Below are 17,274 nucleotides of genomic sequence, written 5' to 3' on the forward strand. Positions count from 1 at the left end.
ATTTTGGGACTCTGGTGTCTGTTGGTGCTATTAGGGCAGGACAGGAACACAGCATTTTCCATTGGGATTGCACCAAGAGGCACAGACTCAGGCCCTTGGGTGGCTCTTCCCCAATCCAGGGTAGGAGCTGCTGGCCTGCAGATCAGGTCTCTAACTCTGAAGGCAGATACAGGGAAAATAAGCAGTATTAGGGCCACAGAGGGAAGGAAGTGGGCAATACCTTGTTCCTTGCACAGGGAAAGGTTGGGTAATCCAAGAGTACTAACACCTGAAGTGGAACAGGATTGTCTTGCTTTTGTCCAACTTAATAGGGATAACAGCCCTTCTACTCTGGCTGTGCCATCTCAGTATGATGCAGGCAGAACCTAGGTCCAAGTCACCTTTCACAGTTCAGAAACCCTCAGAGTGCTCAGCCCCACTCTGCTCCCAGAACCTAAACTATTGAGCACAAAACACCCAAGCAGTGGAGGAGGATCATACCTGGGTTGAAGCATCCCTTCTTTAAGTCCTTGTGACTAATGTTTGCTCACATCCTTCAAAGATCCATAACTCTTCTGCTATCTTTTCCAAGCCAGCCCTGAAACACTGCCCACAATTGATCCAGTCCAGGCTGAATAAATGGTCTCCAATATAGCTGGCATCTCCAGACACACAGCAAGGATGCAGTCCACAGATGGGAGGTGCAGAGCTGGGGGTGGCCTTGTCACTTAAATTACAGCCTTGACTTTCAGAGGGAGAAGGTAGTGCCAAGAAAAGAGGGAGTAATGGTAGAAGGGTTCCTTTGTGATCTGATGTTTGCACAGCTGCATCCTGTGTGGCTGAACCTAGAGCTCACACAACTATTTTGTGCTTTTGAAGACAAATGCTGAACTGAGCTGAATAAGTAGAAGAGCAGGCACTAGCACATGCCCAACAACTGTTCCTCTCCTAACCTGCTCTTTTCCCAGAGGAAAGGTCTGCAGGGCTATCTGGACCCAGGCTGCACACAAGGGCCATGGCAGCAGACAGCTACACCTAAGCCACCTTCCCCCCCTGCTAGGGGGTCCCAGCAGCATCTCAAAATTAAGAGACAAAATGTATTTTGAGTGATTTTTATGTAAACATTACAAGTATAAAGACTTTGAAAAGAAACTTCATCTAAGAAATCAGCCTCCCTACCAACAACCAGCCAGTCTTTAGGAGCTGTTAAACTTTACCATAATTAGCAAGAAATATTTTTTATAGGACAGATAAAATAGTGAAATCCAAGAACATTTATTTATTCAACTTCTTAAAATACTGGTTTTTACAATCATATAGTCCATTTTCTTTCCTTCTAGAAAAGCAAAACTTGTAACAGTTTTGCAATGTTTCAAGCACATCTGGAAAAGGTAATGTACTATACATGTGTAGTTAGTTCTCTTAGGGGAGACCACTGTCACCAGCAAAGGGCTAGCTATCTCTGCAGGCAGAGACTGCAGACTCTCAGGCCCCCTACCCAAGCCTTGCAGTGGGTGCATTTTAGCACTTTGCTGAGTACCCTGATACAGGCCATGAAGAAAAAGGCTGCTGTGTTCACTGCCCTTGGGCACGTGACCTGCAGACACCCTACCACATTAAAACAGGAGTGATACAAACCACTGACAAACATGCAAGACAAGACAAGTGCATGAAAGATTGCTTGTGAACCAGGTTTTGCTGTAATGATTAAGGCCTCTTCCAGCTAATCTGCTTGCTGGCTTGCTCCTCCAGTTGCATGGCAGTCCCCAGGGCATCCAGTGTTTCTGTAAAAAAAGGGAAGAGTAACAGGGTGACTGATCAGGAAGCTAAACTCTCCAGAACAGCTGTCAGTCTCAGCAGACCTCAGCTATGCAGGGCTGGGTGCTCAAACCCCCACAGCTATGCTGGTGTTACTTTCAGGTCTTTGGAAAAGCGTTAATGACAGTGCTAGTCACATACAGGCTCTAACATACCTCTGACACTAAGGAAATTTCTTGAGCTGTCCTCTATGAAGTAATTAGCTCTGCTCACAAAGGTCTCAAGATCATAATCTGGTTTCTCTGTGATTTCCAAGAGGCAGTCAAGTTCAGTAGTCATTTTCTGTATTTACAAGGATAACAGGGATGAGAAATGGACTTTCTAGAAATTCAATTAGTTTCTTCAAGTCTGGCAGTCTAATCAACATAGCTGAACTTCTACAGACCAGGAGCCATCAGTGCTCATTAGCAGCAAGTAGAGGTTGCTATTTGGAGGGGAAAGGGAATTGGCAAAAGCACTGAAATGCCCCAGTTTAACCAGCTAGGCCAGAAAATACAGGAAAAAGTTGGCAATGAGGAAGAAGTAACACCAGTAGTACAGCATCTTGCATTGGTACCTCCCCAGCAGCACTTGGCCCAGACAAAGCAAGCTGCTATCAACATACAGAAGGTGGCCTGGGCTGGCTGTGCTGCTCCCCCATACCTGTCTCAGTTCTCTGAGCTGTTCTACAACCTTCTCCTCCCGTTCACTGATTTGAGTCATAACCTCTCGATAGTTGAACATGTGTGGAGAGAACTCTTCCTCCTCATCCTTGCAGAACTGTAAGAAACAGCCCAGGTAAGAACAGCAGGTTGTTCCCAGCTTTGAGTTCTGGTTAGCCCACTGCCCACACATACATTGAGTTGAAAACCTGAGGCTTCAGTACCAGTCTCAGCCTCCTCAGTCTCCATCTGACTCTGGGTTTCACTGCCTCCATCATGAGGGCTGAGCTCTTTCACTCTGCAACAAGAAGATTTGTCACTCAAATCCATCTTTCATCAGTTTCTTGGCTACAGCATCACAAATCAGCTGCTGCAATCAATCAATCAGCACTCAGCAAGAAACAATCAGTTGCACTTTAAGAGTCACACAGTTACCATCCCCAGAACAGGCTTATATGGGCAGAAACTCCTGAATACCGCGGGAAGGAAAGCCAGAAGATGTTTGTGTTAAGGAAACTTTTCTGTCTGGCATCCATGAGCCACTCTGGCAGTTACACAGGCATCAGTTGAGCTGGGACCAAAATCCCTTCACGGCAGGTGGTACATACCCCTTGTACGTGTGTGACTATGCTACAGCAAATATACTATGAAGGTTACAGTCTTAGATTCTTAAGTATGTTAAGTATTTGTAAGTAAGTAAGGCCTGTGAGTGTTGTAGTGTTGTGCTTATAGTAAATTCAATAGAATCTTATATTAAATTATTTAAATTAGGCTATGGATTAAGTGCAGTTAAAATCTTTAGGCCTAAACCGTTGGTCAAGTCCCAGGGCTATGTTTGACAAGGGGGGTCACATGAACCTTGTAACTCAAGGGGAGGGTCTCCTTCAGTTCTTTTCATCTTTACCCTTTCTTTTTCTAACCTTACCCCTTTTTCCATTCCCCAGGCTTCCAGGTAGATCATTTTAAGTTGATTTTAATTTTAGATTGATTGTAGTCAATTTTCTCCTCTGTGTGCTTTAACCACCTAATCAGTAGTAGAGTGAACCTTGCCAACAAACTGTGTCTTTCATTTAATTTTGAAATTGCTTTTGCTGCTACCTTTGCCAGTGATTCTTTGCGTGAACTAAAACACTCATTCATGACACACATTCTTAGCACACCCTTACAGATGGGTCACAAAGTACTACAAAAACTGAAAGGCATAGAGATAACCATTCAGGACAGCGTAAACTCCCTACAAGAACCAGGGCAGTCTGAAGTCTAGCATGAGAGGAGATTCCTTTGAGGAAGAGACATTACTCATGGTTTTACATCATCTCTATTATGTCTCACATACAACACCCAGGTTGGTTTCATATGACAGCTCTAAGGTACTTTGCTCTTAACAACCATCCTCCAGGTTGCCAACACAAACAATACAAGAGAACTTGAGGTTCCAAAGGTCAGAGTAAAAGCAGCTAAATCACCTTTTACAATAAGATTATAATCCCCAGGTCAGAAAGGCCATTACCTGTCAGCATATCTCAGTGTGTTTAAGGTGTATTCACACGAACTCATGCCTGGAGAAATCATTGCTATCTGTAAACACAAAAGAAACCTTAGTGACTCCTACCTGACTTTTGCTCATTAATGGTCCTACACATCTCACCACACAGCTGGGACATTTGAGGACAAAGAGCTGGAGTTGAGACAGCCAAGTCCATTTTTCTTTATGGATTCTGTAGGACATGACAGCACCCCTGTATCCAACTTCCACTGTCTTTGCGTGCACCTGATGTACTTCACCATCCACAGAAAGCAAAGCCCTTTGAGACCACACCAAGCTCTCTTGCTGATTCACTGTATTAAAAAGACTTCCACAGCCTTGCTTCTACAAGAGCTGGGCACAACTCACAAATTTATTATCTCGCTCACCATGGGCAAGTTTCCATGAGGAAAATATTTGGGTTTTTTGTTTAACAAGATCTAAAGCTTTCTGATTTAAAAAAAACCTCTTGCTGTAGAGGAACATGCAGCTATTTGGTTGAATTAGAAGCCAAGCATTGTGTTTGACATGTGCATACTCACCATGCAGGTCCTTGAGTTTGCTCCTATGAAAGAGTCCCTTAGCACCTGTGTCAGTTTGCTCTCCCGAAAAGGGGTGTGGGACTTGTTCTGCCCTAAAGCTCGGATGCACTCCTACAAAAAGACAGTATTGTGAGTGCAGTGTTGCACCTCTCTTCAAACAGCTCTGCAAGCTATCAACCACCAATTGCTGGTAAACCCAACAGGCTGAAGAATGGTCACATGTATTCCTCCAAGTTCTTCATAATCTTTAAAATATACTCCAGGTATCTGACTGTCACAGGACAGTAGGTATAGCCATCATATGTCACAAACTCCCTCACACTAATAAAGATCATTGAATGAAGCTTGAAATAGCTGTACCAGTGTCTGGCCTGACAAGACTGCAATACTTTCCTGGAAACCTTCTAAATGGAAGTATACTCTATTTTTAGGTTGCTCACATCCTAAACTAAGACTTTTTTGGTTTTTTCCTCATACTGGAATGAAACAGAACAGATAACCCCAGAGTTAGAATCCACATGTGGATTATCACTCTGGTCCAGGAGCTGTAGCTCACCTTCAAAGCCAGCAAGCTCTTATTGATTTCAGCACCTTCCATCCGTGTCTGCCGATCAGCATTAGATGTGTCTGCACCCCTTTCATTTCCTGCCAGATCCACCAAGGAAAATTTGCCAATCATTTGTCCTCTTCGGCGCAGGATGATCTGGAAGCAGGCGTGTGACCGGGAAGAGCTGGCATTTGCAAAAGTCTGCCCAGATGTCCTTCAGCAGAGATGCAAACAAGCCTTAGAAATGTGTAACAAAACAACAGGTCCTGACAGCACTAGATAAGACCTGCAGCCATTCAATTAACCTCCTAGGGTTTATCCCACACTTCAAGTTTGCGTAAACTATAGAATTGTTTCTGATATAAGAGCACAGAACTACTTGTGGAAAACACCAACCTGCACCCTGGTTATAGAAATTTAAGGCTATTTAAGCTGCCTGGCTCAACTCAGCCAGCCTACATTGGAATGCCTTTCTGAGTGCTAAAGCCTCACATGCACTTGAGCTGGAAGTCACACCTTCAGCACACCACATGTCATTTTCCTAATGCATCTGCCATTATACAGTAAGCTCAGCCAAGCTCCCCACTAAACAGCATTAGCTGTGCTAGCACATTGCAATCATGGTAAATCCCTTTCTCCAGCCAAGCTGGCTTGGCACTTCACCTCTGCTGTGCAGCTGCACCTGCCCCATTACTGCAAGGCACAGAGTGACATCTTTTAATTTAAATCTCCCTGTGACCTTCTTTATCATTTATTCCCTGAGAATGCTGGCAGGTTCACTGTACCACCATCATTCCTGCTACTGGGAAAAAAGGAGGGAGTAGCCTGAAATATAACAACAGCTCACGACTAAGTTGCTAGCCAAAAAAGGCTGCACAGAATGCTGAATAAACTTTTAGGATGTGCATATTTGCCCACACAGTGCAGTACAGAAGCCAAGAAGCTCTCATTTGCCTACAAACATTTCCACAGCAGTGGTAACTTAACTGAAGCAGATAAGACTTGGAAATACAGATTTTAGCTCCCAATTAAAGATACCAGTATGATGGCAGAGCTGCCCCTACCATAGCCTTTCCTGCCAGGATGATGTGCCAAGCCTACAGCTGTCCCTTGGCACCTGCTTTCAAGGATTCTTCAGACAGGATTCCTGAACAACATGCAGTATTTTTGTTGCCATTGGAATAGCTCATCTGGCCTGCAGTTAAGCCAAACCATTTTTGCAATTATGGTTCATACCAGCTGCTGTTCCTTGATCTTACAAGCCCACAGGGAGCTGCTTGTATTCCTGTGGACTAGCTGATACTAGAAAGCACCAAGGCAGCCATCTCCTCACGTGAATGGTTTCTCTTATTGGAGTTCCATGAGGATACATGAACGAGGGGCTCGGACACTTCCTATGGGAGGCAGGCTGAACCCAGCCCTTCCACTCCTTTGTTGTGTAACCACTCCCTGGTATTCATGCAGAGACTGCTCAGTGCCTTTACTGGGAACAAGCAGCTCCTGTTTAAATCTCAAAGCACCAGCTACAGGCATCATATATGCTTTTCTAAACATGGAGATGCAACAGGACATGACTCCTCTTTTATAGATTTTAAGTCACCACACCTGCAGGCACTGCCCATCAAGATCATTTTGATGACATCCTCAGCACAGCTAACTGGGTTTTCTTGGAGACCAACAACCTGGACCTGTTGCTTGCCATCCTCCAGGACTCGAAGTTTGGCCTTCTTATTCAAGAGGTCAAACACCTATATTTAGGCAAAAAGATTGAGGCAAATCTGAACAAGGACTCCTTGTAAGTATTTTTCCCTGTCTTTGTATAAAGTTATATAGAAACAGCATCTTTAACATACACTTCAAATTCAAACCAAAATACACCAATATAAACATAATGCATAAAACTATAGAAGGTATGAAGTCTGACTCAGCTACTTATGAAATAGTCAACCAAAGAAATCGGGTCAAGATTTAAAAATAAAAACAGGTCTTACTTTTCCGTTGTATATTTCAAAGAAAGTCACATAGACTTCCAGATTCTGATTCCTGTACCTGGGCTGGTTTAGGAGGAGGAAGACATCTTGTGCTAGTGAGGAAAGACACAAGTTTAGTTAATTGGCTTAAAACACATTCTAGTTGCTACTTGATCTACTGTCAAACACTGCACAGCTCTAAGGCAGTGTCTAGCACTGAGTGACAGTCATCCAAACAAATGCTAACAATCAGTGCTGTGCTACCATCTGGAGAACAGATTGAGCAGCATCCTTACCCAGGGACGGAAAACAGGGAAATACAGGAGTTTCAACTGCTAATGCCACCCACAGATAACAATCCTTACTGCTCTGAGGGAACACTGGGATCCTCTATTGTTTTGGACAGGCCTGAAAAAGTCACATGTTTGTGTTTCAAGTACATCTTGCAGAAAGTTTAGAAAACATGCCTCCCTGAACATCTGCATTGCTGAAGTTTGGAGACAATATACCAGCTTAGTTGACCCTGTGGCTGGATCCAGTGCAGCTTTTCACAATTAGGCTCCAGATTTTGAAGCTGAGCTGAAAAGCAAAGACTCCTTCAGGGCCAGTCATAACTATTTTTCAGAGATCAGCCAACCAGTTCCTGGTTCAGCTGCCTTGCTGCTAAGTTCACATTGTGTCTTTCTAAAGGGAAGGTAAAGGTCAGGTTTTGTGGTACTTTCTAGACATTATCAAGGAGCGGCTTCTAAGTGTCTGTTTTCTGAAATAATTTTGGACATGCTAGGTGGGGTTTTTTTTGTTTGTTTTTTTGGGGTTTTTTTTGCATTTAAGGCTTATGGAAAGAAACACAATACATACATCCTTTTGCCTAACAAGTTTTACATCACAAATTTATAGAGTTGTGTTGTACTCAGATATGTCTGAGACAAAAGCAAAGCAGAAGAATCAAAATTAAATGGTTCTGCCCAGCAAATGCCTAATTAGTAAACTTATCAGAAACAAGTAGCTTCTGGTGAGTTCAGTATGGATGTAGACACAGGCTAGAGGAAAATATTTTGTGAAATGAATGAAAAAATAATCATACCTCCTGCAAACACCAGATCTTATTACTGAAAACACAAATATTTATGTATCTTCTACTGTGCATTTTTAAAATAACCATGAAAAGCAGATCTTACCTAGTTAAGAAAAATAAGCATTAATCTGATTTTTGTACGTATAGAAGAATCAACTCACAGGCAAAAGCATATATGCCCTTTGAAGCATTCTGGCTTCTCCCAGAGAAGTCTCCACCCATAGTCTGTGAAGAGAACAGGCCAGAGGTCAGGCATGGCACAAACAAGTCAGCCTACCTGATCTTCATGCCAAAAACAGACTAGGAAGTTACCATAGATAAGCCCTAATGCCAGCAAGATTACTGGAATGCAGCACCAAATTAATTTGCAGCTTTCCTATCAGTTCAAAAAGAAGATCTGGCCTACACAAAGCAGTGCACCTGTAAGGCTCTGGGGTGCAGAGTCAAAGCAGTTGTTCCTCCAAGGAAACTACTGTGACAGTGCAACCAAACAGCCTCTAGTCAGAAGAGAAAGCTTCATTTGTTAGGATCTAGGTCAAAACATTTTTACAATTACTTGCAAAAGTTAACATGAAAATACAAATTTAGGGCAGACAATACCTTTAACTCCTTTGACCCAAGTATCTTTAATTACAAAAAATTTTTCAGTTAGTGCTATCCTAGTGACTTGCTCTACCACTTATTTAAAACACAGCTCAATCCCATGACACAGTCTCAATCTAGCAGAGTTTAATGTGCAACACTCCAGTCTCAAGGTACAGCTGTTGTCCCTGCACTAGTTTTGCCCTAGGACTGGGAAGAGAAAGTGACTTCACCTGTGATTTTAGTGCATCACAGCTGTATCCCTATAATGAGGCTCAGGTAAGCAGGTTTCTCTGCCCTTTCCAGTGCAATGAAGGCAGCCTGTGTTCAAACTTGTACAAAGCTCCAACTTTTTGTCTGGATTACTGGAAAAGATCTACAGCTCACTACATGACACTAAAGATAGGAGGTCCTAGCCTAAAACTTGCCTCTATCACTGAACAACAGCAATGACTGTCTGATTACTCAAAGCAGTGCATTAGCCCTTTGCAGATCACTGTGGTTTGAGGTAAATGCTTCTAGCAGAGCAGGACAGCACATTTGACTCCACCATTATGCTGTGAGGATTCTTCTCCATAGTTCCCAGAAGAAGAAAGTTAAAGACAACACAGCTGTTGAAAGTTTAGAGCAAGCTTTCTCTTTCAAGACAAAAGAATTTTCACAACTCCTAAAGCTGCAGTGTTAGACTGGAAGGGTGGTTAGAAAGCAAATACACTAACTCACCCATTTCACAAACAATACCAGATCACTTAAATATTTATGTGCATCATGAGGCTTATTTTTATATAATTGCTGAATTCTTTGGAATGCCTCCAAGCTCAAAAGACAGGAGAGACTGGCTTATGTCTCAGATGTAGGCTAATAGCCCCTCTATACAGACAGGAGTTAAACAGCAACAGGCATTTGAGGCAAGGAACAGCCAGGACTAAAACTGACCTATCAATACATCCTAAATCTTTTAAAGTCAGATTTTCTTTTTTCTAAAGAGAAAAAAAATCTTTTTATATTTCTTATTCTTTTTTTCTAAAAAGAGTTTTTCTAAAGCTTTTGAAAAGCCAGTACAATTTTCCACACAATCTCAAAGGAAACCTACTAGTACCTAAAGCTACAGAAAAAGAGTTAACATCTTACAAAGTATTAGCTTTAAGACAATAAAACCAAAATCCAAAATTCTTACACAATCCTACTCCTGCTCAAGCATCAGGAAGGTTTGAAATACTTTAGCAAAGCTAGAAAATTGGAGACCTTGGAGAAAAACTTACATGCGTCTTGCCACTGCCTGTCTGGCCATATGCAAAGCATGTCGCCTTCCCACCCTCAAAGATGGTCTCTACAAGAGGTCTAGCAGTGAATCTGAACATTCAAAAGAAAAAAAATAGTTACAGCAAATATTTCATACACTGCGACATCAGCATCAGTTTTAACAAGAAACAAAACAAAAAATAAGCAATTCCTTAAGCAATCAGTAAGGCTATGCTAAAAATAAGCCTTAGACTTTTCAGTCCTTCAGCTTCCTTCAAAAAGGATTCTAATACTTATATCCAGTAAGTTTCTTAAGCTTAGATGCCATCTGGCCACAGCTCCATGCTTTTATCTGAAAGTCATTTCCAGCAAGCATTACCTGTACACCATTTCATTTGAAGCAGTTTCATCAAATGAAAAGTCAAATCTAAATGTTTGGGTTTCAAGGTATTTTGTTAGGTCCACTTTCTGCTTTGGCTCATGCACCATCAGGACACACTTGCTCGGAACAGTAACCACATCACATTCCTTTTTTAGAAGTTCTGTTGACAGAAAAGACCCTCAGTTTTAACAAACACAGTTTGAACAAAAACCAAACTGTTCAAGACAGAGCTGTTTGGTCAGTACACTCACCTTGCTTATTGAGAGGGCGCTTTCTCACACAGACACAAATCCTGTGCTCTTCTATCTAAAAGAAAAGTAAGAAAATAAGTATTTCCCAATTACACTCACTCTATTACAGAGAGATCCAGTGCTCCCTCACATCCATTTCTCTTTATGCTGACCAAAGTTGCTTCTGAGCTGATCCATTCATGCAGGGATGTCAGTCTTAAAGTGCATTCAGTGCAAAAGCAACACTACAAATAATTTGCCTTCATGCAGCATTCTCCAACATGTAAGATAGAAATGCTTTCCAGCAAAATTTATGATATCAAAACTGCAGCTATGGTCAAGTAATTATTCAGGCAAATTAAGATTTTCATTTACCCCACAGGTTTTTGGTAACCTGGAGTTCTTTATTGATGCAGCAAGTTGAGTTATTTGTGCAGCACAGCTACACATCAGATGAGATGGGAAGTGCATATGCCATTGGGTGAGACAGAAGGGAAAGGTAACAAGTTCCTCTCCTGTCACACACAGCAATAGGAACACAGGGTTTTTTAATGGCTGAGGGTACTGACCAAGCCAGGGTTCTCTAGTTTTCAACCTCTACTTTTGCTCCTCCACTTTTTGACATATTTAAAAATCGATTAGCATGTTCTGTAATAGGTCAATAGACCATTTTAAATTGTACCTATTCCTACAATGATGGCTGTGCAACTGATGGTCACACATCATTGCATGATAATTGTTGAACCACAGACTCTTCACTAGTGACAAAGTAAAACAAGACAGCTTAGCCCTAAATAGGGAAGGCAAGTGACCTTACAGATACCCCAACTTCCTCAATATGCTCAGAGGATTTCCAAGGTGCAGCGATGCACCAACTGCTTGATGCCAACATTTTCAGTACAAAACAGAGAAGTCTGTCCCCAGGCTGCAGTTAGTAGCCTCAGTATTTACTTACTGGATCACTTATAGATATTGGCTGGCAGTTTAAAGTTGCTCTGAATGACTGGATCATACGTGCAAACTCCCAGTTTGGATAGCTGCTGTCAAACTCCTGCATGGAAAACCATGGATGTGAATGCAATTGATCTGTTACAGCAAAAAAAGGCCACAGAGACTATTAAACAAGCAGGTGTATGCAATTCAAAGCATTTTACAAGATTCACAACTTCCTAAAATCAGAATCAATCCATCCTTATGTAGAGCTTTCTAAGAACAAAGCCTGTCCAAAATATGTTTTGGTTTCAACTCCTGTAGTCCAGGGTCCTACAGAATTTCCCCTTACAGGTGCATTGTAGAGTACTCCACCTGTGCTCGTTTTATCCTGATTTCACTATTTTGAGCTCTCTTTTCTTCTCTCTTGGTTCTCATTTTCTCCATCTCTTTCACAATGTTAGATCTTCTTCGAACTAGATAAAATGAAAACAGTTCCTTGGGTTAAAATTTCATGCTAGGTTTTAAGCATAAGACAAATATTTCAGCTTTTCCAGGTTGCTGACAGAGTAGCTCATACAGGAAACAATCATCTTCAGAAGGATGGCCATTAATTTTGCAGCACTTCCTTCCCAAATCAGATCTAACTATCACAGAAACTACCTCAGAAGTCACACTACCACCCTAAAGCAAAGGCAGCATTTCTGAGGCAATACCACTGCAACAGAATTGCACATCTGTAATAAAAAGCGGTCAAGATATTCTGTCTTGCTGCCAAAGTCACCTTTTCAAAGCTTTAGTCTGAGTACACAAAGCAGCAATCACAGTGATTCACTGCTGACTGATGAGTCAGTCTTTACCCACTGCTCCCACGTACCTGGGCTCACTGAACAGTTGGTTCTAGCAGCAGGCAGATGATTCTCTGGATTTCCATTTACATTTTCCAGGGAAGCTTCTGGAACACAACTCAGCCCAGTAGGCCTGGTTCTGCCGGCTGCAGAAAGAAGCAAAGAAGCCAAAGACCAAAACCAATAGTTAGATTGCAAAGACCAAGAATAATTTTGTAATTTGTAAAGCCTCATAGACGACAGGCATTTCTCAACTCCTGCAGCAGGAGAGTGAACTATCTAAAGCCTGTGGTAAATGTGCAAGTAAACTTTTAAATCCTTTGCCAAAAACCATCTCACGCAATGCTGCGACTCAAGGCCAAACCAACTAGACAAGAATTTACTATCAAGCCTCTTATTTCAGTGTTTTTGTATAACTTAACATGCAAGGCATGCCTTCAGCTATTTTTAGGGTAGTCTAATAAAATAAATAACTACAACTTTGTAATTCAAGGCGGCTCAAGTTCTTGCTTTACTCAGCCAGTATAGGTAAAACTAATACCAATACAGTTACAGTGTGTGTTGTCAGCAGTGTTTAGGCACTTCTCTTCCCACTCTAGCACCATGAATACCTTTTTATGTCATTAAGCAGATAGCACATCCACCCAATTTGCCCAACCACAGCTCTCTGGCTAAGAAAGTACATCATTATGCACAACATTGTTTCCAAATTCCTTTGGAAAACACTTCAGGCAGGAGCCCTAGATATTTGCATAGGGGCAAACCTCTAGGTCTCATTTTATCTATGAAAAAGTTCAGGTTGCTCTCCCACTGAGATTTGCAGTTTGAATAATTAAATGCACTCAAAAGTGAAAATTGTTTCACATTAAGAATTCACTGGACTGTTTCTCCACTTACTGTCACTGAAGGACACGAAAGAACACAAGCACATCACCGCTCTCAAGGTGAAGGAAAAAAGGGAAGTTTTATTCTCTGACTCCGATATTTATAGTTTTACAAAAGTGACAGCGGATTGGAAGGTGACAGTGACACCTCTGCAATGACACTGGTCAAACCAACAGTCCATCAACTCTCTCCTCCTCCATAAAGGAATGAAAAACAATGAGTTATTTACAGAAAGCGTGTGAGAAAGTTCACTACAAGAATGTCAACATCAGAAGGCTTAGAAAATCTTAAAAAACCAGGGTGACATCTTACCAGCAATTACTTTCTGTTTCTCCACTTACCAGCCAAATATTTTCTGGTTTGCACAGAAGTGGAGGGATCTACTGCCATTTCATCTTCCTGGAAGCCACACTGGGGTTCTGTGAGAGTAGACATCCTGGAACGGCCACGCACAGCTTTGGAAACAGGAATCCAGGGACACTCAGACACTTGCAATTAATCAGTTGTTCACAAAGTACAGAGCAGTGGAGAAGAAGGTGTGGTTAAAAGGATCTTTCCCATTAGCAAAGTGCAGGACAAAGCAATGGGTGTGGGTGAAAAGTGGTCAATAAACCCACCACTACAGAAAAGCAAACAGTTCATTTCAGATTTGCAATTCCAGGGAGTTTGTTTCAGATCCCACTAAGGATTCACATAAGGATATGGCAGTTCCAGCACCCTAACAATACCTAGGAAGCAGGAAGTTTTAAGTCAGAAAATCACTAAATGCTCTGAAGCTTCACACTTGCAGGGCTGCATGAATTAACTCTTTGATAGTGACATGGGCACAGCAGCCTGGCAACTGGCCACGGGCAGCACTGTGCCCACCCACCATGAGGGCACCCACACACAGGCTGTGTGGTGCACAGTAGGCTGAGAGCTCCATGGCACTACATTCAGCTAAAAAACACTGTATAACTACAACAGCAAATCTTTGAAAAAGGTCCCTTTGTAGGCAGACCCCGTTTTCACATGCCAAGGTATTTCTTTCACTGAGATCAAGTCCTTTACAAAGCTTCCTAGGACAAGGCTTGGAATGTTTACCTCAATAGTTTAAAAAAAAAGCAAATCTGATATGAAAAAGAAAGTGTGATATGCAAGCTAGAACTCCCTTCACCTCTTGTGACCAGCAATTATTAGAACTTATCCAGAATGAATCACTTATTTCAAAGGATACCAAATCTGTTGGAGACCAAGGGTTCTTTCCAATTCTGAATCAAATTCCTTAAAACCATACACAAAACTCATTGTTCCCATTAACTCTTTACCTTGAATCTTCTGCTCATTTGCAGAGATATTAAATGTGACTTCTGCAATTTTAGAAACAAAAAGCATCATTTTCATTATACTCAGAAAGGGCATTTTATTCCATTCTCTCTTGTCCCACATGCCCAGGCCTGATCTCATCTCACACTCAACAGCACTGTTTCTATAAATGCTGGTGCTCCTGGACAGGCAGATTAACTGGAGGATTCACTCCATCTAAATGGGTTTGATTCAGGTGATTCTTGTATGTGAGGATATTCAGCATCCTCAAAAATTCCTATTGATTCATGGGACTGAGGGAATATCTATTCCTTAATTAACTCTGAAAGCACTGCTTCTGCTTCTCTCCTTTCCTGGATAAGAGGGAGACCAACACCTGCTGATCTTCCTTAATTTGTTTAGTCTAAGAACATGAGAGAAGCTGATGTTAGCTTTCTAAATAGTGCAGTGCAGAGTTTGCAACAGGACAGACACTCTGACGCTCCTGGGCCTTAGCTAGTTTTAACAACAGAAATTATTTGATGAATACTGTAAACACTGCTGCTCTAAGCTCTGAGCAGGGACAAGACTGTGCCACTAGGACAGGCAACAGATATTTCAGTTATGCAATTAGATTCTATACCTCAGGAGAGCTGTGACCTCTGCAAGGACATGTTTCCATCAACCAGTGACTGGATTAACACACATTGTGTTTTCCAGCTGGCTATCCAGTTCTATTAACAGACCTATATATAGACAGTTATGACTTAACATCATTTTGCTTGTCAGGTCACAAAATTTATGGAGTTCTCTGAATTTGAGAAAGATCAGGATCTGTACTGTACTCCAGTACAGAACAGCTTCTTACACATTAGGATTCTTGGATAACTCCTGCCTCTCTGACGCCAGGGAATTTGTACTGTTGTCTTCTGGGACCAGCTTCCCTGTCTCACATTGCATGCAACAGAAGAGGCCAAACATACCCAGATGTTTTGTTTACAGCTCAATTGAATGGAGAAGCACAAGTTTTGGCTAACTATGCTCTTTAAGAGAATCATTAAATCAGCAATCATTCAACCTCAGCATCATACAGTGTATTACAAATAGACCTGTAATGCTGCCATTTGCAATTTAAAAAGCCTAAAGAGTCAGCTGATAAAGCTAAGAGAAGGTAGAAAATAGGCATTTTCTAACTCCTGACACCTCAGGAAGAACAATTTCTTAGCAATGCCACAGTAACGTCTCTATCTACCCTTCTGGCTTTGCCCAACACATTGTACTGACATGCAATCAGGGAGCTGGGCACACCAGCTGGCACTTTGGCTGCCTGCTCTGAAAGGTCTCCAAGCATAAAGCTCTACTTATTGTCCAGGGAGGCTGCTTAGTGAGGAGACATACATTTGTCACCATTGTTTCTTCCTTATACTTTTGACTCTCATTCTGACGCTTTTAATCTTAATAATTGCCACTTAACTTCTGTTGTTTGTGGCATTTTCAAAGCTCCATGCAGAGCTTTCAAACTCACTGCAACAGCAACTGCCTAGTGACATTTAAAGCAGGGAATAACTACAGGAATACTGCAGAAGAGAAGGACACATCAACAAAGCCCACAGGAGCAGGACAGCAACCTGTTAGGAGAGTTCCTGCCCTCAGGAGTCCAAAACATTGGTATGAAACATTTGTTAGCACTGCCTAAAAGATGTACTAAAGTACAATACTATGGCCCCAGTGAAAGATCCACAAGGGCATAGCAGAGGAAAAAAAAAAAAAAAGGACATTTTCTCACCTTCTCGAGGAGCAGGAATTTTTGAGAGGGTTGTTCTACGCTTCTGTTTCTGAAAAACAAGGAATGCTGTAAGCAATTGGAGTAAACAGCAAATGCCTAGCATTGCTCTTCAGGGCAACATCAATATGACAAGAATTTCTGATGAAAGCCTAGCTATGAGACAGGACAGCAAGTTAGAGATCTCAAATTTTAAGACTGAGAGTATTATATAGAACAAGACCAATGCATAAGTACCTTAGAAAAAACAAAACTACTTTAAAGCACCTACCTGTGAAGTTACGTTGTCTTGCACGGGAACATTCTCTTTCACATCAGCGGGAGGTAGTTCTAATAATTCAGGATTTATTGCAATGACATCACTAATACCAACCTGCAAGAGCAAAGGCAGGATTTCACATGGTAGAATACTGCTGCTTCCACTTAGAGACTGGTATTTTTTCTAATCTGGACTTTCAGTGAAGGCAAACAAACTTGACCCACTGCCTGCCAAACGTTACATTAAAATTGCTTGGAAGAGCAAAACCGTAGTTCCTATTCCATTTGAACAATCTGGTACATCTAAATACACCAGACAAAATGTGCTAGTTAAGCCATTTACCTTCATCTGCCAAACACCACACAGCTCTGCAGGTGCCATAGAGCACTTCTGAAGAGAAGGGCAAAGCCCATTTGGCATCCCCTGCTCTAATCTCCCACTGCTAATCTTAGTAAATCTCAGCAGCTCTGTAACTTCTGTGCTAGGATAGCATTAAGTGTTTACTGTGTGATTGTGCTTACCGAAATAAACGTCAAAGAGCTGCTTAGACTCTGGGAAATGAAGGATTCAGCATTTAATCCATAACTTAATTCACCTGTATCATCACTTACTACTGCAAACAATTGCACCTGGGACCAGCTATTCCTGACTGACCCCCATGTGAAGTCAATTCTGCCTCTACTCATCACATGCACAGCATATACACAAAAGCACATAAGAAAATTGTTGTATTTTGAAGTATCTTCCTAAAT

The 17,274-nt window shown here is 41.7% G+C and overlaps 1 protein-coding gene across 1 annotated transcript; it reads right to left on the bottom strand.

Annotated features, from left to right (window-relative positions):
* Window positions 1-1,667: 1,667 nt before the first annotated feature.
* KIF2C (kinesin family member 2C) lies at window positions 1,668-16,636 on the bottom strand. The gene is made up of 18 exons (XM_054285906.1): window positions 16,535-16,636; window positions 16,267-16,315; window positions 13,538-13,651; window positions 11,839-11,939; window positions 11,489-11,584; window positions 10,555-10,609; window positions 10,301-10,463; window positions 9,942-10,032; window positions 8,259-8,322; window positions 7,044-7,135; window positions 6,658-6,800; window positions 5,062-5,266; window positions 4,506-4,616; window positions 3,949-4,016; window positions 2,628-2,736; window positions 2,440-2,547; window positions 1,953-2,079; window positions 1,668-1,763 (listed from the first exon to the last, which is right to left on the bottom strand). The coding sequence occupies exons 3-18, from the start codon at window positions 13,629-13,631 to the stop codon at window positions 1,687-1,689; spliced, it is 1,704 nt and encodes a 567-aa protein (XP_054141881.1). The 5' UTR covers window positions 13,632-13,651; window positions 16,267-16,315; window positions 16,535-16,636; the 3' UTR covers window positions 1,668-1,686.
* Window positions 16,637-17,274: the final 638 nt, after the last annotated feature.

Source organism: Melozone crissalis, unplaced genomic scaffold, assembly GCF_028551555.1.
Source record: "Melozone crissalis strain CALT ecotype California unplaced genomic scaffold, PUWL_Pcris_2 ptg000045l_1, whole genome shotgun sequence".
Taxonomy (NCBI): domain Eukaryota; kingdom Metazoa; phylum Chordata; class Aves; order Passeriformes; family Passerellidae; genus Melozone; species Melozone crissalis.

Excerpts from the sequence above, each read along its gene's own strand:
- KIF2C (XM_054285906.1), bottom strand. The coding sequence starts at position 13,631 with ATGTCTACTCTCACAGAACCCCAGTGTGGCTTCCAGGAAGATGAAATG. Across the intron at positions 8,323-9,941 it reads CAGGCAGTGGCAAGACGCAT|ACTATGGGTGGAGACTTCTC; the intron begins GTAAGTTTTTCT and ends TTCTCTTCACAG. Across the intron at positions 2,548-2,627 it reads GTTTTCAACTCAATGTATGT|GATGAGGAGGAAGAGTTCTC; the intron begins GTGGGCAGTGGG and ends CAGTTCTGCAAG.